General features: G+C 49.2%; 1 protein-coding gene across 1 annotated transcript; it reads right to left on the reverse strand.

The window, feature by feature from the left end:
* Positions 1-11,578: 11,578 nt before the first annotated feature.
* Positions 11,579-24,626, reverse strand: GATA5 (GATA binding protein 5). The gene is made up of 7 exons (XM_068150071.1): positions 24,390-24,626; positions 23,098-23,700; positions 20,782-20,948; positions 14,881-15,006; positions 13,948-14,035; positions 13,248-13,372; positions 11,579-12,076 (listed from the first exon to the last, which is right to left on the reverse strand). Exons 2-7 carry the CDS (start codon positions 23,615-23,617, stop codon positions 11,921-11,923), a joined length of 1,182 nt encoding a protein of 393 aa, XP_068006172.1. The 5' UTR covers positions 23,618-23,700; positions 24,390-24,626; the 3' UTR covers positions 11,579-11,920.
* Between the last annotated feature and the right edge of the window lie 254 nt (positions 24,627-24,880).

Raw genomic sequence — 24,880 nt, forward strand, 5'->3', positions numbered from 1 at the left:
TAGGAGCGAGGCGACATAAAACTGCTCCAGGGAGCATGACACAGGAAAACACAAGCCTTTAAATTATACACATTCAGGAAACGGTCGAATTCAGCATTTTGGATGGAAAGGTTAAAACGTTGGTGCTGAATTGTATTAAATCTTTCACCAGTAAATCCTGTAGGAAGCAGAGCATTTGAAGGAGCCTGCTCATTCCCAGTGTCTAGGAAAGACTCCCAGAGTTTCAAAGGAAAACGCCCATTAATCTCCTTGGACAAGTGCAAGCTAATAAAAGCTGTTGTTAAATTAAGGCAACTTTGTTATTAAGCCTTTTCCAAATTTAGTCTACTCCCCACCACCACCAAAACCCCTTTTTGTTCCAAAATGGAGCAGCTTTGCTGCCTTTCAGCCTCAAAGGCTCCCATTGGGGCGTGTCCAGTGCTGGGCTCCTCAAGTTAAGGAGGATATTAAGACACTTGAACGTGTCCAGAGAAGGGCAACAAAGCTGGGGAGGGGTTTGGAGCGCAGCCCTGTGAGGAGAGGCTGAGGGAGCTGGGGTTGCTTAGCCTGGAGAAGAGGAGGCTCAGGGGAGACCTTATTGCTGTCTGCAACCTGAAAGGAGGTTGTGGCCAGATGGGAGTTGGTCTCTTCTCCCAGACAACCTGTGGCAGAACCAGAGGACACAGTCTCAAATTGCACCAGGGGAGGTTTAGACTCAAGGTGAGGAGAAAGTTCTTCCCAGAAAGAGAGATTGGCCATGGGGATGTGCTGCCCAGGGAGAGGGTGGAGTCACCATCCTTGGAAGTGTTCAAGAGGGGATTGGATCTGGCACTTGGAGACATGGTTTAGTTAGTCATGAGTTGTCGGGTGATAGGTTGGACTTGATCTCTGAGGTATTTTCCAGCCTTATTGATTCTATAATTCTATTTTTTTTAAGGCAGGCTCCTGTACCATGGAGCTTCACCTACCAGAGCTTGGAAGTTCACCTAATAAAGAATGTTTTTATTTGTGACACATCTGCCTTTAAAGGCTTTTGATATAGCTAGATGAGGTTTTGTGTTGGGTATCACCTTAGTGGTATAAATATCCTACTGAGCTTTACACAGTGAACAAGGTCTCTGCAGCTTTGAGAGAGCAGGAGTCATGCTCCAGCCCCGAGAGGACACAGCACAGTGTTGGCAGGGATGGTCAAGGCTAATCAACAGCACCTCAACTACATTCCAGAATGGGGTTGCAGATTCAGGTCCATCAGCAGGACTACCCCATGCCCACTGACTGCCCCCAGAGATGGTTGCACTTCTCAAACACAATCTAAGCTTTACTAATACAGATTGTATTTACTCCCAAGTCCATGGCAAAAATAGAGTCAAGAAACCAGGGCCATTCCTGTCTGAGCTTTGCTTCTTGTATCCCAGCTCCAACACTGACAAAGTGCAGATGGGACAGATGACCTCTTACATGAAGATGATACCAGAAAGTGCCCTCATCAACACAGGGTTAAAGGTGGGAAATCGAGCTTGAAAGTCTGCTAGAGATCACACCTTTTACTGATGTTAAATCAAAACAAAGCTTTCAGGGGAAGGAAATCAACTGACAACAGGACAGCAAGTTCACAGCCTCCTTCCAAATTAGAACTGAATTAATACTCAATTTCAGTGGAAGACTGGAAAAGGGTAGTTAAGTGCTTGATTTGTGGGCTCTTTTTTTTGGGTTGTTTTTTCCCCTTTTTCTTCTTTTAATAAAAGGAATTTAGCACTTCTGGAGCCTGCAGAGCCTGATTCTCTGAAGCCCTGTAGCTCGTGAGCATCTCTGTGGTCATTTCAAACTTGGCTGGGAAGGGAAATTCTCAGCTTTCTTACAAAACAAACTAAAAGCAAAACAAACCACTTTTCCTGGTGAGACATTCATTCAATTCTGCAGACTCAGGAAGCTCACAAGATAAGCCTCCACTCTGAGGATACACTCAGAGCTGGCTAAAGCCTAGACCCAAGCTGGCAGTAGCAGGAACACAACATGCTAAGTGAATCCGTACCCTGGGCAGCTTGACTCAGTAGGGAAAAGTAATCTAAATCTTCAATGTTTTCTGCAGCCCACTTGTGCACCTCAAAAAGGCAACAGCGATACCAAAAAGCACGTTGGTCTCCCCAGGAAACCCCCCAAGGAAGTCCCCAGATTTCCCATTTCTGAGCAGGGCTGAAATCAGGGATTTCTGACTTGTTTTCTCCCCCACTCCTAGTTTTGGTTCTCAGTGGGAAATTCAGAAGCATTCAAAAACTGAGTTAAGAAAAGCTTATAAACCTCAAATCAGATTCTGGTTTTGTTTAGGCTTGGTTTCTTATGAAGAGATAAGCAGATCCCTGTTCTATCCAAACCAATTTCCTACTAATTGTGGACTGATCCCTAGCCCATTTTGCTTTCAAAAGTCAAAATGGAATGTCATTACAAGAGCAGAAGGCAGCTATTTTAACTGGAAAACACGGATGCTATTGTGGTTTTGGTTTTGACCTCCCACAAGTACAAGAGGCTTTGGCTGCCATTTATTCAGGCTGCCCTAAAACCAAAAAAGAACCACAAAAGAAGCTCCATCCCCAGTGGCCTCACTCAGCGTGCTCCAGATGTAACTGATTTTGTGGTTATGTTACAAGCCCCCTCGCCATCACTGTAACTAAAACGATTGGTGATGACAGACCAAGCCAGAAAGGAAAAGCAAGGCAGAAAAGGAAAAGCCATGAGGAATCTTCACTTCAGGGCAACCATAGGCTTTAAACATTTAAGAAAAACCACTGTGCAAGGACAGAGACCTTCTGGAAACCCAGAGCTCCCAAAGAAGTGCCAGCATCAGTGCCAGCTAGTGGTAACTCCAATCTGCCCTGGCTGTCATCCTCCCAAACTGTACACAGCAGTGCTTTTCTTGTCTGCAACTTTGGTGCAGACATTGCTACAAATTTCAAGGGACGAGACAGGGACAAGGGCAAGTCAGACACTCCCTCCCCATGAGCATCTCAGGATGCTGCCCACGCTTTCCTAACCATCTGACTAAGGTGAAGAGGCAAAAGTATCTACTACCCTCCTCAGGTTACTCAAGAATAAAACCATAGAGGTCTTTTCCCACCCTAATGATTCTAAGATCAAGTTCAACCATCAACTCAACCCCACCATGCCCACTAAACCATGTCCCAGAGTACCCCATCTACAGTCTGTTCCAATGCCTGTCCCCTTCTTCAGTAAAGAAATTGTTCCCAATACTCAATCTAGAGCTCCCTGAAGCCATTACCTCCTGTCATATCTCTAGTTACCTGGGAGAAGGGAGCAACACCCACTCACTACAACCTCCTTTCAGGCAGTCGTAGAGTCATAAGATCTCCTCTTTATGGCTATTAACTCTGCAAAGATAACACCAGCACTAAAATGGTATAGAGGAAAGGAAGCATCATGAGGACCAGTTCCTCATTTTTGTCTAAAGAGGAGGGCAAGCAGCAGTGTCAGTGTCAATAACCTCAGAGCAGAGCCTGTTGGTGAAGCAGCACTGTTATTAAGACTCACTACTCAGAAATGAGCTGTCCATTAGTAATATTTTAAATTGCTAAACCCTTTCCAATCATGTTTTAATATGAGGCAAAGCTGTACCATTTCAAAGCAAAGCTCAAGCCGCTGCCAATCACCCCAGGGCACGTGGCAAAGCCTGCTGCGAGAATACTGATGAGACCAACTCTCCTGCAATGAATGATACTTTTGGAGCAGCTTTGCTAAATCCCCAGCCTCCTCCAAGAGAAGGTGTGTGGGTCTTCCTACTTTGGGACTCTCCTGGGAGCCACAGGCACTGCAGATATGTTTACCCTGAATGTAAAGCACAGAGCCAAACTGGCACACAAGGCTCATGCTCACAGACTCTCTTCTGTAGATCCAAGGATGGACTTAGGAGCAGGATTTGCTGTGTACCAATAGAAAAACATCCAGGAACACCATCCCTTTACCCTTTGTTTTTATCATGAGCATTCCACAGACTCTTGTTAAACTGCAAGCTCCTTAGAATAGAATAAACCAGGTTAGAAGAGACCTTCAAGATCATCATGTCCAACCTATCATCCAACACCATCTAATCAACTAAACCATGGCACCAAGCACCCCATCAAGCCTCCTCCTAAACACCTCCAATGATGGTGACTCCACCACCTCCCCAAGCAGCCTATTCCAATGGCAAATCACTCTGTGTAGAACTTCTTCCTAACATCCAGTCTAAACCTCCCCTGGCGCAGCTTGAGACTGTGTCCTCTTGTTCTGGTGCTGGTTGCCTGGGAGAAGAGGCCAACCCCTTCCTGACTACAACCACCCTTCAGGTAGTTGTAGAGGGCAATGAGGTCTCCCCTGAGCCTCCTCTTCTCCAGGCTAAACAATCCCAGCTCCCTCAGCCTCTCCTCATAGGGCTTGTGTTCAAGGCCTCTCCCCAGCCTTGTTGCCCTTCTCTGGACACGCTCAAGTGTTTTGATGTCCTTCTTAAACTGCGGGGCCCAGAACTGGACACAGGACTCAAGGTGTGGCCTAACCAGAGCAGAGTACAGGGGCACTATGACCTCCCTGCTCCTTCTGGCCACACTATTCCTAATGCAGGCCAGGATGCTATTGGCCCTCCTGGCCACCTGGGCACACTGCTGGCTCATATTCAGGCAGCTGTCGATCAGCACCCCCAGGTCCCTCTCTGTTTGGGAGCTCTCCAGCCACTCCGACCCCAGCCTGTAGCTCTGCATGGGATTGCCGTAGCCAAAGTGCAGCACTCGGCACTTGGACTTGTTGAATGCCATCCCATTGGACTCTGCCCATCTGTCCAGTCGGTCGAGGTCCCTCTGCAGAGCCTTTCTACCCTCTGACTAACATCTGCCCCCAACTTTGTGTCATCTGCAAACTTGCTGATGACTGACTCTACCCCTTCATCCAGATCATCGATGAATATGTTGAAGAGGACAGGGCCCAGCACTGATCCCTGGGGGACACCACTGGTGACTGGCCGCCAGCTGGATGTGGCACCGTTCACTACCGTTTTGGATTGCTGCTGACTGGGATGAAATTGGGTTTTTTGGGGGGGCAATAAGAGTCTGTATTTATCACTTGTTCCTGGTGAAGGAAGATGATGGCAACGTGTTCAGCTACATCTGAGTGCCTAGTTAATCCCAAGGGTGTTGGTGTTTGTTTTTTTTTTTTTTCTGGCTATTTTATCTTCATTATTAAATATAAAAATAACAAACATTCTATCCATGATGACATAGTAGGTTTAAAATATCGTAGGACAGCAGAAGAGCAACTTTACACCCTTCCAAGGGAATCCACATGGAGTAAGGCTCAAACACCACCATTATTCCTGAATGCTCACCACCAGCCAACATTTTCCATGGAAGTCCCCTGCTCCTCTTTGGTGCTGATGCATTATTAATCAGGGAGGAAAGATGTCAAGGTCAGGCTCAGGAATGACAGTCACCCTGTAGCTCCCATCCATGATGACCCTGCCCACAATAGAGCGCCACAGCATGGGAATGTGCTCCCAACAAAGCAAACAAAGGTGGATCTGAACAACCTACCTCCCCAAAAGGCTACTTTATGGTGCCCTTTGAGCAGTGCCTTCCCCAGTTAACATTTATGCTCACAGATCCCTACACACACAGAGTGTCTATTATAGCCTCCAGTGCACTTGGAGTGAATGATTAACACTGCTGGTTCCACCTTGCCACTCACCTTAGTCCTCCTGCTTGCTCACTGAGGGTGGTTCTCCACCACTACTTTCCCACCCCACTTGCTATGGCCATATCTCCGAAAGCAGCTCCAGCCCTGCCTCAGTCAGATGTTCCAGCAGCTAACTGCCCATCATCTCCATTCATTCCACAAGCCACAGCTATTCTTCATTACAAGCAAAGAGGGAACAGATGGGAAGAATGATACCAACACCTGAAATAACAGTGACACCAGGACTCTGCTCCACCTCCTATCTGCACCCACCTCTCCTTTCCTCTCATTCAATTTTTTGTGCAGTCCCATGTCTTGCCTTGGAGCAGGGAAAATGTGAGCATAGGTGATGGGACAACAGCTGGAAGTTCCCACCAGTGCTTGCTTTAAGCCCTTTGCTTGGTTTGGAAGGAATAAATAGTAAGAGGCACTGTTACTTTACTTTTTTTCTCTCCATCCTTTCCCTCATGTGCTCTTAATTGTACTCATCTGAGATGAGGGCTCCCAGAGCTTTCTCAGGCACGAAACTGGCTAATTTTGCACCCAAGGCAAGACAAACTCCTCTACTTGAATGATGACATTTCCCCACTTCCTCCTGTTTTCTTCTGGATCATCAGGAAATGTAAACAACATCCTGTTAACAGCATTAGAGGTTTGCATGGGAGAGAGTCAGCACTGTTACCCTGCACCAGCTGAGGAACTACAAGCAGCTCAGCCTCCCAAGCTTTCAAGCATCGCTATGGTTAAGGTCTGCTCTTGACCACATTTGACATCATTGTGAAAAAGTTGGTTGTAAAACCTTCCTTTAAAATCCAATCCTAATCCATTTTGTAATGACAGCCTGAAAGAGCAGGGAAAAGGCTGTCAGATGCTCCCAGACTCAGTGGCATTAGAGAAATGCAGGTGAAGCTGCTTTTTGACAAGTTTGGCCACATAGTCCACCACTGCTCCTGTCCTCTCAACACCTACTGTAGCCACAGCATGCTACCTGTGTTGCTGCTGTTGGGTAGAAATTGTGTGGACACACAGGATCTGGGGGGTTCTGAAATCACAAAGTATGGGGATAAACCCTCTTTAACAAGAGCCTTTTTGGTACGTGCCATTTCTCATCAAGCTTCCCCTTGGGAAGGAGCTTCCTTGAAATAAATCCCTTTGCAAAAGGTGTTACTGCTCCTCATTAAGAGCCTTTTGGGTTATTCAATGCAAATTTGATTTTGAAGGGATGATGCTCTTGGAGACACCACCTCATATCAACAATCCCTGGCCACAAAGCTTTCTCCGAAAAGGACCACCTGATGTGATGAAAGGAGCAATGCTCTTTGTTTTCTTCTCCTATGCATACAATGGTGAGATTGAATAATTGGCTCTGGTTTAGATGTTGCAGAACTAAGCAGCCTGGAAAGCAACATGAATTGTTCTGCTTGCTGGTAGACAACCAACTTAGCAATTAAAAGCACTGGAGAGGAGCAGGAGACAAGGACTGGGAAGCAGCAGCAAGTTTGTTTCTCTGCACCACCAAGCACTTCCAGAGTGACCAAAAAAACCCAAGAGGGAAACAGAGCCCAAACAGCCCCCTCAGACCCTAGAGCACTGCCATACCTGGCTCACAGCCTGGCTTCTGCCTTCTTTCCAGGAAAAGCCTCTAAGAATCATGCAGTACTTCACAGACTTGCCAGCCGTTAAGATGAAGAATAGAAGCTTCCTACCCCCATCCTTTTATAACCATGATGGGTCTGTTTCTCAGCTGGCATAAATCAGCCTGACCACTAACTAACCAGTGCCCAGCTTCACTTGGGGTTTGTGTGGCCTCAAAGCTTGTGTAAGGGAAGAGGCAAACCTAGCTGCCAGCTGTGTGGTGTTTGCAGCTCAGGCAGAGCCCATCTGGCAGCTGAGCTGCCACACAAGTTGTGCTGAAGGCTTCTGTGACACCCCATTAGAGAGTCAGTGCTCCCAGCAGAAAATAAATGACAGCTTTCCACTTTCTATGTGGAAATCAAAAGAAAACAAAAATATTTCCTCCCCCCTAAAGCAACTGCTGGGCTGAGCAATGATTTTATTGTGCTATTAATATGATCATAAACAAGAACAACATGTTTCTAGGCTCAAGTGCTTCATTACTCACTCGCTGACTTGGTAAAAATCACTGTGGCATCAGTATAAAGTGCAAAATGGGCCAGATCATTGTAGTCATGTTGTAAAATCATTTGGGCAGGTGACCTTTGAACAAAGGCAATTGATAGCTCCAGGGTAGCTGTACAACAGTAAAGATAATAGTTGTCCACAAGCCACGAGACCTGTCGGAGAGCAAATATGAGCCATGGCTGGGAAGAAAGGAGAGCACCAAGGCAACTGAGAAAGGTTTGGGAAAAAGGAGTAAAAGTTGATCTCCAAAGTGTCTGTCTATCAGCCTTGTTTGGGGATGGGGAGGGGAAGGCCTGGTCATAGAAGCTGATGCTGTTAGGATAGCCTGGGCAAGATCACAGTATCACGGTATCACGGTATCACAGTATCACAGTATAACTAAGATTTGAAGACCAAAGGCAGCTCCAAACTGGCTGGAGTCAGGCAAGGCCAGAGAGAAGGTGCCCATGGGAAGCCCATAACCTCCAGACCAGCTGGAGAGTCTGTTTTTCCTAGACCTTGGGTTTGGGACTCATCACCTCCACTGCTGTCACTCCAACCATTCCAACTCCTGTAAGCTGAGCTGGGCTGTGCAGCCAGGCTCTCAGAAGTTGTAGAAGCTGAGGATGTAATGTGAGCTGGAAAGACCCAAATTTTCCTGTGGTTTTTGTTCACATCTCCTGGGGCAAATGTTCCTCTTTGCCATGTAAAGAGGGGCGCAAAGGGACATGGATCCCCCTAGGGAAGGTCTTCAGAATGGCAGGTGGGGAAAGTAATGGCTGGAAGGTGCATGTGTCCCACTGGATGTAGCTGCTGCAGGGCCGAGACTTGCACAGGATGAGCTTTCTGGGTGCTGGGGGTGCAGAAAGACAACCTCTCCTCTCCGTGGAGTTGTGCAGATGGTGCTGCCTCTCCCATTAAGGCTGATCAGGAGACTGAAGTCCACATGGATAACCAAAATTGTGGATGATGCCTTCCAGGGAGTGCAGGGGGCGAGCAGGAAGGAAAATTACACACGTCCTGCTTGCTTCACTTCTTGTCCCTCTGCCTCCTTTCGTCAGCCACCAGCCCCCGGAGCATCCCGCCGCCCGGCCGACGGTTACCAACAGGCCATAAATAAAACTGCTGGAGCCACTGGTGTCAACATCTTGGCATTGTTTGGGTCTTCTTGTTTGCCTTTAAAATAACTCTTCTCCTCGGGGTCACACAGACAAAAAAGCGAGGACCCCCTGCCATCGTCCATGGAAATCATTTTGCCACAACTTGTCTTGGGCCTTTTATTGCCTTTTGGGTTTCCCTTTTCTTTTTTTTGCTTTTTCTTTTTCTTTTTTTTCCCCCTACAAAGCTTGGAGTTTGGTGAGCTGCTCAGGAGCATTACTCATGCAACACCCTGGGCTCCTGGCCCCTCTCACCTGCCCACGTGACTGCCGGTCGCCTGAACCTGGGCCACAACATCCACTTTCCTGACTCACAAAAGCACAATTTGGGATGGATTTGGGGATGGTGTCACCCATCACCCATTGTACTGACTCACAAAGAAACAGTTTGGGGTAGATTTGGGGATGATGCCACCCCTCACTCATTGTACTGGCTCCCAGAGGCAGTTTGGGCTGGCTTTGGGGATGGTGTCACCCGTCACCCATTGTACTGACTCCCAGAGGCAGTTTGGGCTGGCTTTGGTGATGGTGTCACCCATCACCCATTGTACTGGCTCCCAGAGGCAGTTTGGGCTGGCTTTGGGGATGGTGTCACCCATCACCCATTGTACTGGCTCCCAGAGGCAGTTTGGGCTGGCTTTGGTGATGGTGTCACCCGTCACCCATTGTACTGGCTCCCAGAGGCAGTTTGGGCTGGATTTGGGGATGGTGTCACCCATCACCCATTGTACTGGCTCCCAGAGGCAGTTTGGGCTGGCTTTGGTGATGGTGTCACCCGTCACCCATTGTACTGGCTCCCAGAGGCAGTTTGGGCTGGCTTTGGGGATGGTGTCACCCGTCACCCATTGTACTGGCTCCCAGAGGCAGTTTGGGCTGGCTTTGGGGATGGTGTCACCCATCACCCATTTTTCTGACTCACAAAGGCATGGTTTGGGGTGGGTTCGGGGACAGTGTCACGCTGCCAACCCTGTGCTGCTAGCTTATCTGCTATATGGCCATGCCTGGCTCTGCTGTGGATGTTGGCAAGCCAGAGAGCGGAAAAACAAACGGTGGAGATGTGGGTCTGCAGTTAGAGCCTGACCATACAAACATGGCGTGCCACTGCTGAGCCTGGCACTGAGCTTGCCATGATGCAAGCTGTTAATGAAACTCTGAAGGTCCAGTAATTGCTTCTCCAAACACAGCTCTAAACAATGCTCTTTGCTAAAGGAGTGGCTTGAACTCCCACATTGCCCTCACAAGGCTACACTGAGGGACTGATTGCTGAGCTATGGCAACACTGGAGGGGACCAAGCACCCCAGTGCCTGGAGCATCTCCTTTCCTCCAGCAAGGGTTGCATGGTGGAAAGCATCATCCTCTATCTCAACTGAGTTGTGACTTGATGTCAGATTCACTCTCTCTCATCATCTTTAGCCTGTTGTTTATAATAAAAATCAAGTGATCCATCTCTTCTGACAAGAGGAAAAGTTGCTCCAGGAAGCCCTGGACAGGTCAACTTCTATATTAAGGAACTATTACTTGACAGCTTCCTGGCCATAAATAGCTGTCCAGCCAGGCTGGGGATTTTATTTAGAAATAACAAATACAACAGGCCATAGAAGTAACTTCATGACCTTGCTTCCACTTCATTTCCCACCCATCTTCCCTCCTCAGTATGGTCTTCTCCTCACCCCAAGGCTCCTCAGGAGCTTCAGGGACCACTTGCATGCTCCCAGCAGAGCTCCAAGAAGCTGTAGAAACACACTGCTGCCAGCTTTGGGGAGAGTGATGTAGATCTTGCATCACTGATCACTGTGGTGATCCTCTGCTACAGCTCAGCTCCATGAAATGATTTTCTACTTGGCTTTCATTAAAGTAAGGACAAAAGAATCTCTGCCTTGGAAGGCTGAAAGCTGGAAACCCTCCACTCAAAACATTCCCCAAACTGGATGCAAACAAATACACCTCCAGCACATCCCCCTTTTGGGTTGGGTTTTTTTTTGCAGTGCTTCAAACTTTTCTCCTAACTTTTGGATGGGCTGACTTCGGATTTTTTTCTAGCGCTCAGAGCTGGCAATCTCAAACCAGAACAGGAAACACAGCAGAGAGGGAACAAAAAAAAACCCCACCACATTTCAGTATGTTTTATTATTATTATTATTATTGGGAGGTTTTGACCATTTTGTTGTTGTTGTTGTTGTGAGGTTTGCCTAAAACAATAATAATAATAATTAAAGAACAAGATCTTTGTTTCGGAGCTGGAAAGGGAAAGAGCAGCGTGTTTATTTCGTGCCTGACTCATCAGCTCGGTGTTGAGACTCTATATGCTTCAGAAGCTAACACTCTAGAGAGATGATTGTCTTTAATATCAAACAGTAAATGTTTAAAACAACCCTTGCCTTCCCCCCCCCCCCCCTTTCTTTTCTTTTCTTTTCTTTCTTTTTTCCTTTTTTTTTGGTGTGTGTGTGTTCTCTTTTCCTCCTGATGTGGCCAATAAAACCTAAAGGGAGGCCACAGAGTTTACATTTTAATAAAATTAAGTTATTTGGTGCCACGTTATTACAGTCTTTATTGGAAAGTGGAATAAATTGCACACAGAGGAGTCGTAGGAAGGAGAAATCACTGCGAATAAACAATAGATTCTGGGATGCATTTATTTGCCGGTTTCGTCTCAAAGGAGGAAGGCTTTCCTCAGGGTAACGGAGGCGGCCCTGGGGGTCTGGCCTTGGGGAGGCAACCCTGGGTCACTCCAGCTGAGAACGAGCTGTCAGGAGAGCTGGTGCCACAGGCTTGGCTGTCCTGGCCCCATCCACCCAGCGTTTTCCATGCGCATCCTCCAAGAGAAACCTGTCCTGTGCTCGACCCCCCGCAGTCCCGAAGCACCGGGCAGTCCGTCCTCCTGCCCGCTGACTGTTTGCAGGGCCAGCCAAAAACGTTGGTCCCAAGGCTTTCTGCTGGAGGCTGGGGGTTTTTAGGCGAGGGCCAGGGCACACCAGGAGTCCTGCCGGAGTGGCACGCTCAGCCCAGGCTGTGAGGCCATGGTGGTGGGGGAGAAGGTGTAGTCCTCAGGCTCAAATTTGAACTCGCTGTGGCCGCCAGCCAGTGCCTCATCTGACTGGCTCTGTGCCTGCCCAGGAGGAAAGCAGAAAGTCATTAGAAAGCTTATTATTAACCAATAACTCACTCTTCTCCTTGTCAAAGTGGGGTGGTAGGACTAGGGTGAAGCATGAACAGGGCAGGTTGTCCCTGCTGCTGTCCTTTGGAGAAGCCCAAAGCTGGGCAAGAAGGGTGCTCCATCTCCAGCAAGTACAGGGATCCTGGAGTCCATCTGCATATTTTTATTGACTAAAAATGTCCAGTTTGGAGATATCTAAGCACATGAATATTTTTTAAGAGCACAGCACAAATCAGATTTGTCAGTTTCAACTCCAAACCCCTCTCCCATACCGGGCAGCTGGCACTGTGCCAGGCGCTTGGATGCTGGAGCTCCTCCATGCACATATATCCAGCTTGGGAAGGGCTTCAACCCAGCATAAAGATGGTGCTGGATCACAAACATTTGGTATGTGGGTTGATTTGGAGCCATTTTTAATGTCACCAAGACAAAATAGCAACCCAACCCAAAGGAATCCTTGGGGCAGAAGCACGTCCCTGCAGTCTGGGGTCTCTGACAGCTTTGCAGCTCAGCAAGCACTGAGCACCTCAGGGCTGTAAAGCACAGATAACATCTGCCCAGGGAGCCTTCTCTTGGGTGTTACAGAAGTTTCCACCCTGGCTTGATCCCATCAACTTGACAGGGTTGTAACTCCCAGGATTTCATAGAATCGCAGACTGGTTTGAGGTGGAACAAACCTTTAAAGGCCATCTAATCCACCTACCCTGCAGTTAGTAGGGAGGTCTTCAACTAGACCAGGTTGTTTTTAACTTCATCAGGTTGTTTTTAACCTAATCAGGCTGCTTTTAACTAGATCAGGTCGCAGATCTTGCATTTCATGGCAGGAAATGAGAATTAGACCCAGCTCTGAGTCAAAGCTGTTTTGCCACCTCCACGACAGCAGGGTTTGGATGTCCCAGTTCCTGACTGCAAAACAGAAGAGCCAACGGGGAGCCAACAGGCTGGAGCCCTTCCTGCTCTGTCTTGGCTTGTGCTCCCTGCCTTATCCAATCTGATGCAGTCCATCGGTCTGGTGGCCCTCAGCACAATGAACTAGTTGCTGTATCTCATCAAAGACAGCAGCTGCTGAGGTGTGTGGAGCACCCACCTAAGCAGATGATGGCTGCGGGCCCCTGTGCCTTACCTGCGACACCGACACAATGGTTTGTCCAGGATACTGCGAGGTTGTGCTGGGCTCTGACTTTAAAGTGACCGTGCTGTCTGCGTTGGTAATGGAAGAAGGGGAGTTGGTGGCCGAAGTTGTAGACCCTAAAAGACAACCAGTAAATGATGATGAAGCAATGTAGGGGCAGATCTGCCCATAAGGGCATTTATATCATAATGGCTGCCATCACATCTCATGGCACAACTCTGTTTTCTCTCTCCACAGCATCTCCGTCAGCGTAACGCTTTGTATTTGGCTGTCAAGACACTGGTGGAGGAAGAGGAGCAGCCTTTCACAGCCAGGGAGTGCTGGTCCTTGTATAAACTGGATGCTCTAACACTGAGTGTCCCCTCCATATTAATAGACTGTTCCCAGTCCTGTATTTTCCTGTGACTCAATTTTAACCCAGATCTTGAACATGACTGCACTTGGGCCAGAGCTGGCTGCCCACAACACAGAGGAACCTCATGAGAGTATGACAGCAGAGAGATTTCCCACCCAACATCCTCCTTCCATGTGATGTCTATGCATAAATACAAGTCCTGCATGTAAGGCAGCTACCAGGGGAACAAAAAAACACCCCACAATATGAGTTTTTAATTATCATAGTTTCTTTCAGAAGTCATATTGAGCTGAATTGTGCCTCATGCCCCCATGATGGATCACAGCAGCACTGTACCTGTTGAGGTTTTGCCTTTGGTAATGTTTTTAGGCTTCCTTTTCCTTGTCTGGATGCTTTCCTTTTTCATGGCCAGAGGTCGTGGTACCTTGACATTGATAAAGTTTGGAAGCATTAATATTGTGTTTTATTTATCTCCTCCCCACACACGTGTTGCTTTCCTATTTATGTGCTGTAGGTTCATGCAAAGCACCTAAAGTCCTTGTCCTTCACTAAGCGCTATTTTTCCCTGCAGCAGGCCTTGGCTGGAAGATGTATTAGGCTAACAGCTGAGGTTTTCCCACAAATTCAGTTTTTTCCTTTATTTCCTATTTTCCTTTTCCTGATTTATTAGTGACCTTTGTGACAGGACTCTATTAAATTACGCTGACAGACTGAGAGCCTGCAGAGCTCCAAGGGAATGGTCATGGGATAAAGAGACTTGGAGCTTTATGGCAGAAGTTTGAAGAGGCCTCTATGAAGTCTTCTCTTTGGCTGATGAATATATTACCAACAGTTCCCAGCCTCTGTGGATCAACGTTATCAACCGGCCTCCATGTGGACTCCTTCACATACTTCACACATTCCTAATTACCACATCTAGAAGAAGTATCCTCCTTATCTCTAGTTTGGGTTTGGGGAGTTTCAATCTGCAGCTTCAGAATGCCTGGTAAGCTTTCTTTCTGGGGAATAACTTTGCAAACAGTCTAAAAGAGCCACCCAGTGTCAGAAATCTCTTCTCTATGCAGGTGCTTCCTGAGGGTGCTCTGGTATCCCCTAAGACTTACTCTGGAGAACCTCGTCAGACTTTTAACTGTTCAAGGAAATAGGACAAGTCTACAGCTCTTCTGGGTCAAATCTAGAGGCTGGTCCCTCCAGACCTGATATCCTGGCCCTGTTGGGCTGTGATCCCAGTGCCCAAAGGATCCCTCCCAGTGCAGATGTGTTCCTCACCCCGTGGAGCTTCATGTACAACCCGCAGGCGTTGCAGACGGGCTCCCCTTCGGCGTTCCTTCTCCAGAGGGTGGTGTTGGTTGTGTGGCAGTTAGTGCAACAGAGGCCAGCACGTCTGGAGGAAGACTTTAAAACAAGGAAACAAACATGTGAGTGCAAGCACAGGAATGACTAGTTGAGAATTTTCTCCTCATACAACAATAAAATCTCCAGTTACACTGGTTTCCTGGAAAATGTGAAGCACACCCTATAGCCAAATTCAGATCAAAGAAATGACATTCAAATGAGATCACTCTAATTTGCAAGTGCCTTCTGTTTTTTTTTATTATTGAACTTGATAGCCTGGCAAACATCCTCACAGCTCGTTTCACAGACTTCCAACAAATCTGCTGGAATTGATCAGGGCTCAGAGCACAGAAAACTTTCCTCCAGGAGACCCACTCAGAGAAAAAGATGGAAAATGCCAGCCACGCTTTAAGCACATGAAGAAAAAAATGTCTCATGCTTTAAATAAACTCTTCTTCTGCTTTTGTGCACTCAGAACTACCACTAAAGTCAGCAACATCCCAATTAATCTCTGGTGTGAGACAACTGGAATCAATTGGCTGAGCTGAGCAGAACCCAACCAAAAGTGGCCCGTGATGGGAGGTCATTTTTTGCAAGTCTCGCAGATAATCTGTTCTCTTACAGGCTGCAGAAACACCATGCAAACGTTAATTAATGGCATATTTTCTGAGTGCAGTGATTGCTGGCTCCAAAATGTTAATACTTCCAAATGGAGAAAGAAAACATTCTGGCAGAAGCAGAAAGCTCATTTCTGAAAACCGTACTCTGAGCCACTGGAAAATTCGCGAGTGTCTATGCAGAGACCTGTCGGCTCAATTGGCATTTCATATGGAAGTCTCTCAACACCAGGTATCCAAACTATTTCAATAAAAGACTTCACTAAGTGCAAGACACCAGTGACAGAAGTGGTATCACAGGCACTCCACAATCAGGTGCTTGACTCTCTTCTTCAGCCCTGAGAAAAATCACTTTGATTCCTCTCAAAGGCAGATGATAGGTGATGCAGGCAATAAAGAACTCCCTGTTTGTTTATTCTCCCATTATTGCTTGCTATCATGACTGAGCAATATAACGAATGAGGTGGGAAGAGAAGGAATAAAAATAAAGTGTTTTTACAAGGTTAGCAGTCAAATAAAGATCAGCTTTGAGTTTCGAGAGACACAAGTGACGTGCCCAAGCTTTGATTCCCTCGTTGCTCAGCAAAGAGGTCTCAGCAACTATTTGCAAATAATGGTGTTGCTTTGGAAAGGATCTAGCTTGCAAGAAATAACCAGGCAAAAATAGTCATGCACTGAGGTGTGAGCTGACAAGCATGGCACAGATGAGGGGACAGCAATCCTTGTCCCTATTACAGGACATGGCGTCACAGCAAGATCCTGGAGCAGTGACAGAGCTTCCTTAGAGCCTGGTGTTCATCTCTGCAGCCAGGAGAGATCTTAGCCCAAATGGGAGCAGAGGGAGGTGCCAAGCACCCAATAGGTGCAACAGTTCTGAGGTCCAAGTCCTGCTGTGGGTCCAGAGGGGAATTTGGAGACACTTAGCCCTGGAATAACAGTGCCCAGTGTGGGCCAGTGAGATCTGTCATCACCTGTGGATGAAGAAAAGCCAACGCAAGTGCTTGGGAAAGCCCCAAGATTTCTGGGTCACCACAGGTCCCTGGGAGACAGGGACACACTGTCCCTGTTTCAAGTACTGTTTTGTCTGTGGTATGCAGACGAGGTGGCAATAAGTTCTCTAGCTCTGTGGCCCAAGGGCAATGTCAGCCCTGCCACAGCTCTGCCCACCCTGCCAGCACTGTGTTGTGACTTGCTTGTGGGCTTTCTGCTGGGACAGCTGCACCTGCCTCCTGCATCTCCCACACATCTCTTCTGCATCTCCCACACATCTCTTCGGCATCTCCCACACATCTCTCTGTGGGCTATCTCTTCCTTGCACAGCCAGGAAGGGCAGAGACCATCCTCCATGACCAAAACATACAATTTAAACCCCAGAAAACCCATGAGAACCTAGCCCTGCACCACAACCTGCCGGATTAGGAAGAAGGAGATGGTCAAGGCTACTGTTGTTCACTGAAGGACAAGGGTACAATACATTATTGCTCTTTTCCCAGCAGTTCCCTTAAAAGAAAATGCATTTCTGCCTGCCCCCACCCAGCTGCCTTTGTACCATTCTGACCTTGTCTAGGAAGTTGTTGACTTCAACATTGTGCTCCAGTGTTTATTTATACAAATGCAGCATACACTCAAACAAAAACTCTTCACAGACCAGGCCTGACAGCCAAGTGCTGCTGATAAGCTCAAGGAATGGTGAGGTGATGCCTATTGAATTGACCGTGTGTGAGCACTGCTTGGAAAGTCCAAAATTCTCAGAGCTAGCAGGGCAGGCCCCTCTGAGGGAGGCCAAAGACATCAGAGACCTTGCTTTATCTTCTTTGTAAAGGTGCAAATGAAACCACAGAGTTTCACAGGAAAAAAAAGGCTTCTGACCTCCAGATTTAATCATTTCCCTGACCCCCTTGCCAGTAGGAAAGAGGTGACCTGGTGCTGATGATAGGAAAGAAGTTGCAGCAGAGCATGCTGAGATATCTGAGCTCAGCTCCTGCAAGCAGGCAGATCCAAGGCTCAATACCCTCTGAGGTTTGTATTTGTTACTATGACTCTGGGCAAACCTGCACCTTGGACGATGAGGAAGCACCAGGCAATGGCCAGGAGAAAGCCAAGGCATGGCTTTAAGAATCCATTAGATTGCACCAGAACTTTCATGTGTCCCATCCCCAATTCCCAAAAAGTGTCCTCAAACTCACTATGCATTTCAACCTGTAAAAAAGGGCAGCTGGAAAAGTACCCTGTGCTGTATCTGCTGCCCATGCAGCAGCTCTGCTCCTCATGCAGCAGCTCTGCTCCTCACACAGGGGAACTGCACGTGCAAGGATGGAGACATCCATCTTGGTTTCAAAGTGAGGGTAGATATTAGGAAAAAATTCTTAGCCATGAGGGTGGTGAGACACTGGCACAGGTTGCCCAGAAAAGTTGTGGGTGTTCCATTTCTGGAAGTGTTCAAGACCAGACTGGATGGGGCTGAACTAGTAGCAGATGTCCCTGGTCCCTGCAGGAGGGCTGGAATGAGACAATCTTTACGGTCCCTTCCAACCCAAACCATTCCGTGGTTCTGTGGCCTCCAGTAGCTGCTCTGGGACAATAGAAGTGATCTGACTTTTAAGACAAAGGCATCATCTTGTGAAATGCACCAACAAATTTTTCCTACAAGAGATACTGCCTAGAGTAAAGTGCTGCTTCCGTCCACCACGAGGATAAATCCTTTCTGCTGAAAGCCACAGTGCTTTGAATCCACAGGCTGCAGCACACCACCTGTCCAGGCTGCACTGGGGATGTTGCCCTTATCCCAAAAAAGAGAAACAAGAAAGGAACTGGAAACTACACTGCTGTTGCTTGCCCTCTCCCATGCTGGAGCAGACTGAGCACTGCTGAGCTGCAGGATGTCCCTGCCGCAGTGTTATTTGGGCCACGTCACCTTCTCCAGGGCTTTTGGTGGGACTTTGCTTTGTGAAAACAGAAGCCAGAATAACTCCCAGTGCAGAATCTACTTACAGAACAAAGGTCATAATGTAAAGGACAAAAGCAACCCTTTTTCCCTTCCCGGGGCTGCATTGTGAAAGAGCAGATTTCATTGTTCCTAGAGCAACGCTGTGTCACCATGGGCACTGCTCTGCTCTCACCTAGCCCATGCAGGTGAGCTGGTAAGCAGGGGAAACACACCCCAGAATGAAAATGATTCAGGGGAAGAAACATCCCAAGCTACAATGGTGCAGGTTGCTCACTCAGTGGTGATTTTGCAGAGCGTGCCTGACACCCCCATGTCCATCATCAGTGCATCCCCCCTCCTCTGGTGGGACAGAACTACTTGCTATATGGCATGTCAAACCCTTGAGCAAATCCAAGATGTTGAAATGGTTCATTCCAAACTCAGGATGGAAAGTCAAAATTCCTATCCCCTTTTTTTACTCCATAAAATAAAATCCCCTCAATTATTTCAGCCTCAGTGAAATATTTCCCCTGGACAAGGCTCAGCTCTTTCATTTGGGCTTTGTTATCATTGCACTGATCGCCAAAATAATAATAATAATAATAATAATAATAATAATAATAATAATAATAATAATAATTTGGAAGTGCTTTGATAAGTCCTGGCAAAATTTGCTCATCCAGTGGGAAATGGCCCTTAATTCTGCAAACCAGAGTTCTCCCCCAGAAAGAACTTGTTGAAATGCTTGCTGAAAAATGCCTCACAGGGTGCTATGTGTGGGGCTCTACCAGAGGAGCAGGCAGGGAGCTCAGGGTCCCCAAATGCTGCCTGTGCCACGAAAATAAAATCCTCCCCCAAAAATAAAAGCCACTAAAGTGAAATCCTCTCTAGCAGTGAGGCATCTCTTAATCCTTTGAGGAAGAGCCATTAAAAAAAAACAACCAACCCAAACCAAACAAGAACTGGAAATTCATCCAGCACCACATTTTGATGACGAAATGCAGAGTTGGATTTCAAGTGGCTCGTGCCTCTCTCTCAATGCAGCAGCGCAACGCAGGGATTCTCAGCACAGCAGCCACCAAAGCCCGCTGCCGAGGTGCAGGCTTAATGTCATTGTATTAAAGGAGACCAGGAGGGCTTGGGTGAGACAGGCAAATCCTATCAGGGAATGCTAAGCGTTTCACAGAAATGCCTTGATGTGTTGTGATGAACAAAACAGGGTCATCTGCCGCGGAACCACTGCTCATTTCACTTTGCAAATCCAGAGCTGTGCTTCCGGGGGTCAGAATCAGAATGAACCATCTTGCTCAACCCCAGCTGCCTTTATTTTGGGGTTGGTTTTGGCTTGCTTTTATTTTCTTTAAATGGTTTTCTTACACAGAACCTTGTCATCGTTGGGCTATTGCTAATAACTTGGTTTGCGATGCCAAAGGATTAAGTGTGGGAATACACCCCGAGTGAAAGCAAAAGCAGCTCCCGGCTGTTCCCCAGCACAGCTCCTACAAACATCCTGTTTGGAATGATGGCTTCTGATGACAGGCTCGGAAACCCAAACTGTTACCACCAAATTTAAACATCCCAAAGTGATTCTACTGAAAAAAATCAGAAAAAAAAAAGGAAGCTCCTTTCCTCTCTCACGATGGGATCCCAATTGGAGGAAGCCAAATATCACATTGAGGAGAAGATTAATGCTTTAACCTGCGGAGAAACCTGCAGGAACTACCAAAGCCCAAATTTCCCTCTTAAGGTAGGTCGGTAAAGGCAGCGCGGGAACTGAACTGCATCCCGCTCCCATCGTGAGCTGCCACAAACCTAAGCCAGCTCAGTACCAGTCCTGACTCCTATCAACTACCCCGCTTAGACCTTGTGTGTCTGCATGAAGAACTAAGAAGTAATAATAATTATTATTACAGAATGAAAATCAATGTGACCTCTGCGGGAACGAAGTTGGGGGCTGCCCACAGAGTCCCAGATCATCGACAGGGCTGATCAACCCTGACTTAACTGCAGTGCAGCCCCTCCATGCAGCCCTGGGACCCCTACAGTCCCTGCTGCCCTGTCTCAGTGCTGTGCACCAGCCAGCAATCCCCCCTGGCTTTACTCCACTCCTGACCCAAGTCAGTTCTGCACCGCAGCAAGGGGCTCCTGTGGGAGGACCAAGGGCCAAACAGGCCATAACACAAGTAAAGACCCAAACAGCATGGACACCATGACAGCTCTCCAGCTCCTGCCTTCCATTCCCCTGCTCCAGCCACCCCCCTGGTTGTTCCCTGTGGATTTTCCCCCTCTTACCAGCCTCTTCTGTGGCTTGAGTGGCCGGTTGATGCCGTTCATTTTGTGGTAGAGCCCACAGGCGTTGCACAGGTAGTGCCCGGTGCCATCCTTCCTCCAGAGTGGTGTGGACATGGCCCCACAGTTCACGCACTCCCGACCATCCCCTGGGAACTCCTCCAAGTACTCTGGAACAGATATCCAAGGTGTGAGGGTCAGAAACCATCCCCAATGTGCAGAGCCACCCAGGGACCCTGTGGGAGAGGGTTCCTGACCTTCTGTGTGCTCCACTACTATTGTGTGGAGACATTCTTGCTTAGTGGGGAGATTACCTGCACTCTACAAAAGGTGGACCAAACACATTTATTCTTTCCACACATTCATCCTTTAATATTTCACTCAAAGGCACCATATTCCCCCATTCCTTCCCGAAAATACCCTAAAGGGCTGAGCTCGACTGAGATTTCCCAGGGATGGGAACGGGCAGGAGAACGTGATGTTATCCCTGCCTCAGGCACAGCCAGGACTGCAAAAAGAAATTAAGAGGGGGTCAAAATGAGGCGATTTCCCTGATTTACATTAAGGCTCATTTGTGGCTGATCGGTGGGACCCGTTCGGCCGGGGAACGGCTCGGGGTTGGCCGCGGAGCGATGCCGGGATGCGGCTCCGCTCGTTCCGGGGCTCCCCGAGGGAGCGTCACTGGCCTCCCGCGGCCCCCAGCTACTGCTAGCGAGGCTTTTCCTCACTTTTCCCCCCCCGCCATGAAGGCCTCGGGAAGAAGCTGCGGAGCCGCCCGCTCCTGAGCCGCGTCTCCAGTCCATCTCTGCCCCGCGGCAAACGGGCGGCCCGGAGCGAAACCGACTGAGGGTCGGTCTCATTTCCTCCGGCCGCTTTTCTCTATTGGAAATTATTTCCTAACCCTGCGATGTTTTTACTTCCGAAGAAAATCCGCGATCGTATTAACTATGATCTACTGAAAAGGGGGAGGAAAAAAGAAAAGAAAAAAAAAGAAAGAAAGAAAGGGAAAAAGGGGGAAAAAAAAGGGGGGGGGGGGGGGGGCGGAGCGAGAAATTAAAACAGAATTAAAAAGGGTTAAATGGAAAATAATAAATAAATAGTCATAATTACAAAACCAAACAAAAAACAACAACAACAAAATCCCCACCACCACCCAAACCCTGCAATAATTCATTAAAGGGAGAAAAAAAAATAGAAGAAGAGTAGTTTATGCTACTTAAGAGCGGTTTACACTATTGGAGAGCAAAAATAAACTGCAGAGAGGACGGAGGCCGCTATCCCGGCTCCCAAACTTACAAATCCAAAGTGCAGCAGGGATTTCTGAACCATCCCCTCCCTCGGCAGGACCGGGGCCATCCCTTCCCGCACAACGCAACGGATTTCCCCAGACAAAGAGAAAATCTTGGAAAGAAACGACTGCCGAACACCTCTGGTATGGGAGCAGAAGCTGAGCTGATGGCAGCTCGGAGGGGAGAGGGGGTTGCTTCCTTGCTTTAACTTTGTTCTTGGGGTAAAGATAAGATAATTCGGTTCACCACAGTAAAGACGATAACGCAGCTGAGATGCTGAAGTGGCTTTTAAAGGACTTTGCAAATCACCGCAGGAGGATGGTGCCACCCCCCCGCCCGGGGTTATAAACCCTGTACACCCTGAGTCCTTTTAAATCAAGCCCCAAACTTTTATTTGCTGGGGGCTTGGTTTGAAAAGGCGTCTTCGGTGTGGAAGGGCAGGAATTGAAGTGAGGTTTATTGTTCAACGCCTGAGCGCGTTTCAGTGTCTGTCCGAAGGCCGCAGCGCAGATGCAGCTGGGGACCTGTTTGGGTGAAGGCGAATGAGGAGCCCGAGAGTCTGTTCAAATATAAACTAATTTACCACAATAAATTACTTAAAAGGGAGGGAGCTATAAATCTGCCCCGCTAATTTAAACACAAGGGTTAGTATTGAAGCACAGGCACAAAGTCGATATTGTGGGAAGGAGATATCGTAGGGTGGAGGGGGGCAAAAGGGTTTGAACAGCCTCTGCTCCTCTGTCCTCCAGGGGAATTGCTCTCCTTTGAAACGTGGTCTTTGCCCTTCGTGTCACACCCCCACACCCCACGTCTGTCCGGAGTCAGTCACACACCCTCAGTGCCCGGGCCATCGCTCCATCCCTGGATAAAATCATCCCCTCCTTTCCCGTCGGGGATGCCAGAGGGGGAAGCTCATCCCATGGCCGGGCCACCAACCCGGGTGGGGGATGGAGATGGCTCCAAGACGGCGCTGAAAGTCGGGAAACGGCCTCGGTGCCCCGAGGCGACCATGAAAGTGATGGCAACCTACCGAAAGTAGACCTGCGGCCGGGTAAAGCCGCCTGCCTCGTCTGCAGACTGTGCAGGACGCTGCTCTCAAAGTGTCCGGCCGTCCAAGAAGGCGGTATCTCGGGGGTCACGTAGGCGGGGTAGGGGCTGGAGTAAGACCCGTTAACGGAGCGCACCAAGGCATTGCCGTACTGCTCCCGGCCCCCGCCGCCCAGCAGCAGGGGCCCTTGATAGGCACCGTCGCGGCCCGGGGGGCTACTGCCCGGTGGACTGTGGGAGTAGGAGAAACCCGACGGCGGGTGAGGGCTGCCGGTGTTGAAAGCGGCGGCCTCGCTGCTGCTCTGCCCCCAACCCGGGGGGTTGGCGAGGTGGCTCTGGTGCGGCTCGCAGCTTTGCAGGTAGGGCAACGTCTGGAGAACGGAGGGTACCCGGGTAGTGGGCACATAGACGGGCGAGCCGGCCGACGAGTGGAGAAAGTTGCTGGAGTCGTGGGAATAAGCCGACTGGCCATGGTTGGGGGCGAGGGCCAGACCCTGATACATGTTCCGTCCTCGGCGGCAGTGGAAGCTGCTCAGGACCCGGCCGGATGCACCCCGACGTGTCCGAGGGGCTCACTCAGAGGAACCTGGTGGGGGAGAGATGAAAGCCGCGGACTGAGACTCTGTCAGAGCCCAGGAGACTTCGTCCTGGGGCCCTTCACACCAGCCGGCGTTTACCTGCCTCTTCTCTGCCTCAATCAAGGGCTGCAATTAGAAATATCTTTTTCTTATTTTTCCCCTTCTAAACTTTCCTCAGGTCAATTCCTCCCGCAGGAGACAACCGCGACACCTGGTCGAGAGCAATGGCAGAGCCACAGAGAGAAATAACCACAAGCACCGGCTCCTATGGCACTTCCCCACCGCCCCACCGCCCGCCCGAGCACTTCCAAAGGGCCCAAAAACACCTCCAACAATTTTCCTTTCCTTTTCTTCCCCAAAAAAGTATCTCCTTTCCTGTCTTTTTCCCGATCTCTATCCTGGAGTACGGCTCGGGGCCTTGCCGGCCGGGAGGCTGACCGCTTCCAGCGCGGCCCCTCGGGCTCCCGGGCCGGACTGGAGCGGGATCCCGGCGGCCCCGGGCAGGGGCTCCGGACCGGGAGCACCCGAGGTGCGTCCCCCATCATCCATCGTCCTTGATTACAGCCCCCCTCCCCTCCCATTCTTGTTAAAAAAGTAAACGAAATAATCCTCAGGCAGGCCTCTCCGTGAGGGCTGAAGCCGCGAAGCACCGTAAAGAGCATCCCACCCCCGACCCCGTTCCCGCACAGGTACTCACATGGCAGCGGGCAGGGAGCGGGACCGGGCATGGCCGGGTGGGCATGAAGCTGCGCTCAGACCATCCGGCGAAATCCCAGGAAAGTAATGATAACAACAAAAATAGAATAAAGTTTATGGGGGAGGGAGAAGAAAAACCAAAACAAGCTCCTGACAGAGAGGGGTTGCCCTCCCCCGGTCTGCCACCTCCCGCAGCCGCTGTGTCCCGTGGGTGCGTCCCTGGCTGCGCCCTGCGGGGAAGTGGCCGCGGCGGCAGCGGCGGCGGCTCTTTACGGCGGGCCCCGGTGCGGGCCGGCCCCCACGTGACGGCCGGCGGGGTTGCCCCGGTCCCGGCCGGGATTGGGCGCCTCTCGCCATGGGGGTGGGGGTGAGTGGAGTGGTGGAAACGGGAAGGGATAAGTCCCCCCGGTTCCGGTCCCTGCGCGGGGGGGTGACGAGCACGACGACTCCCGCGGGTCCGGGCGGAACCGGGGCAGGATGCAGCCTCCGAGG

Source organism: Melanerpes formicivorus, unplaced genomic scaffold (genome assembly GCF_026170545.1).
Source record: "Melanerpes formicivorus ecotype bairdi unplaced genomic scaffold, bMelFor1.0.p_v2 SCAF_19, whole genome shotgun sequence".
NCBI classification, from domain to species: Eukaryota; Metazoa; Chordata; class Aves; order Piciformes; family Picidae; genus Melanerpes; species Melanerpes formicivorus.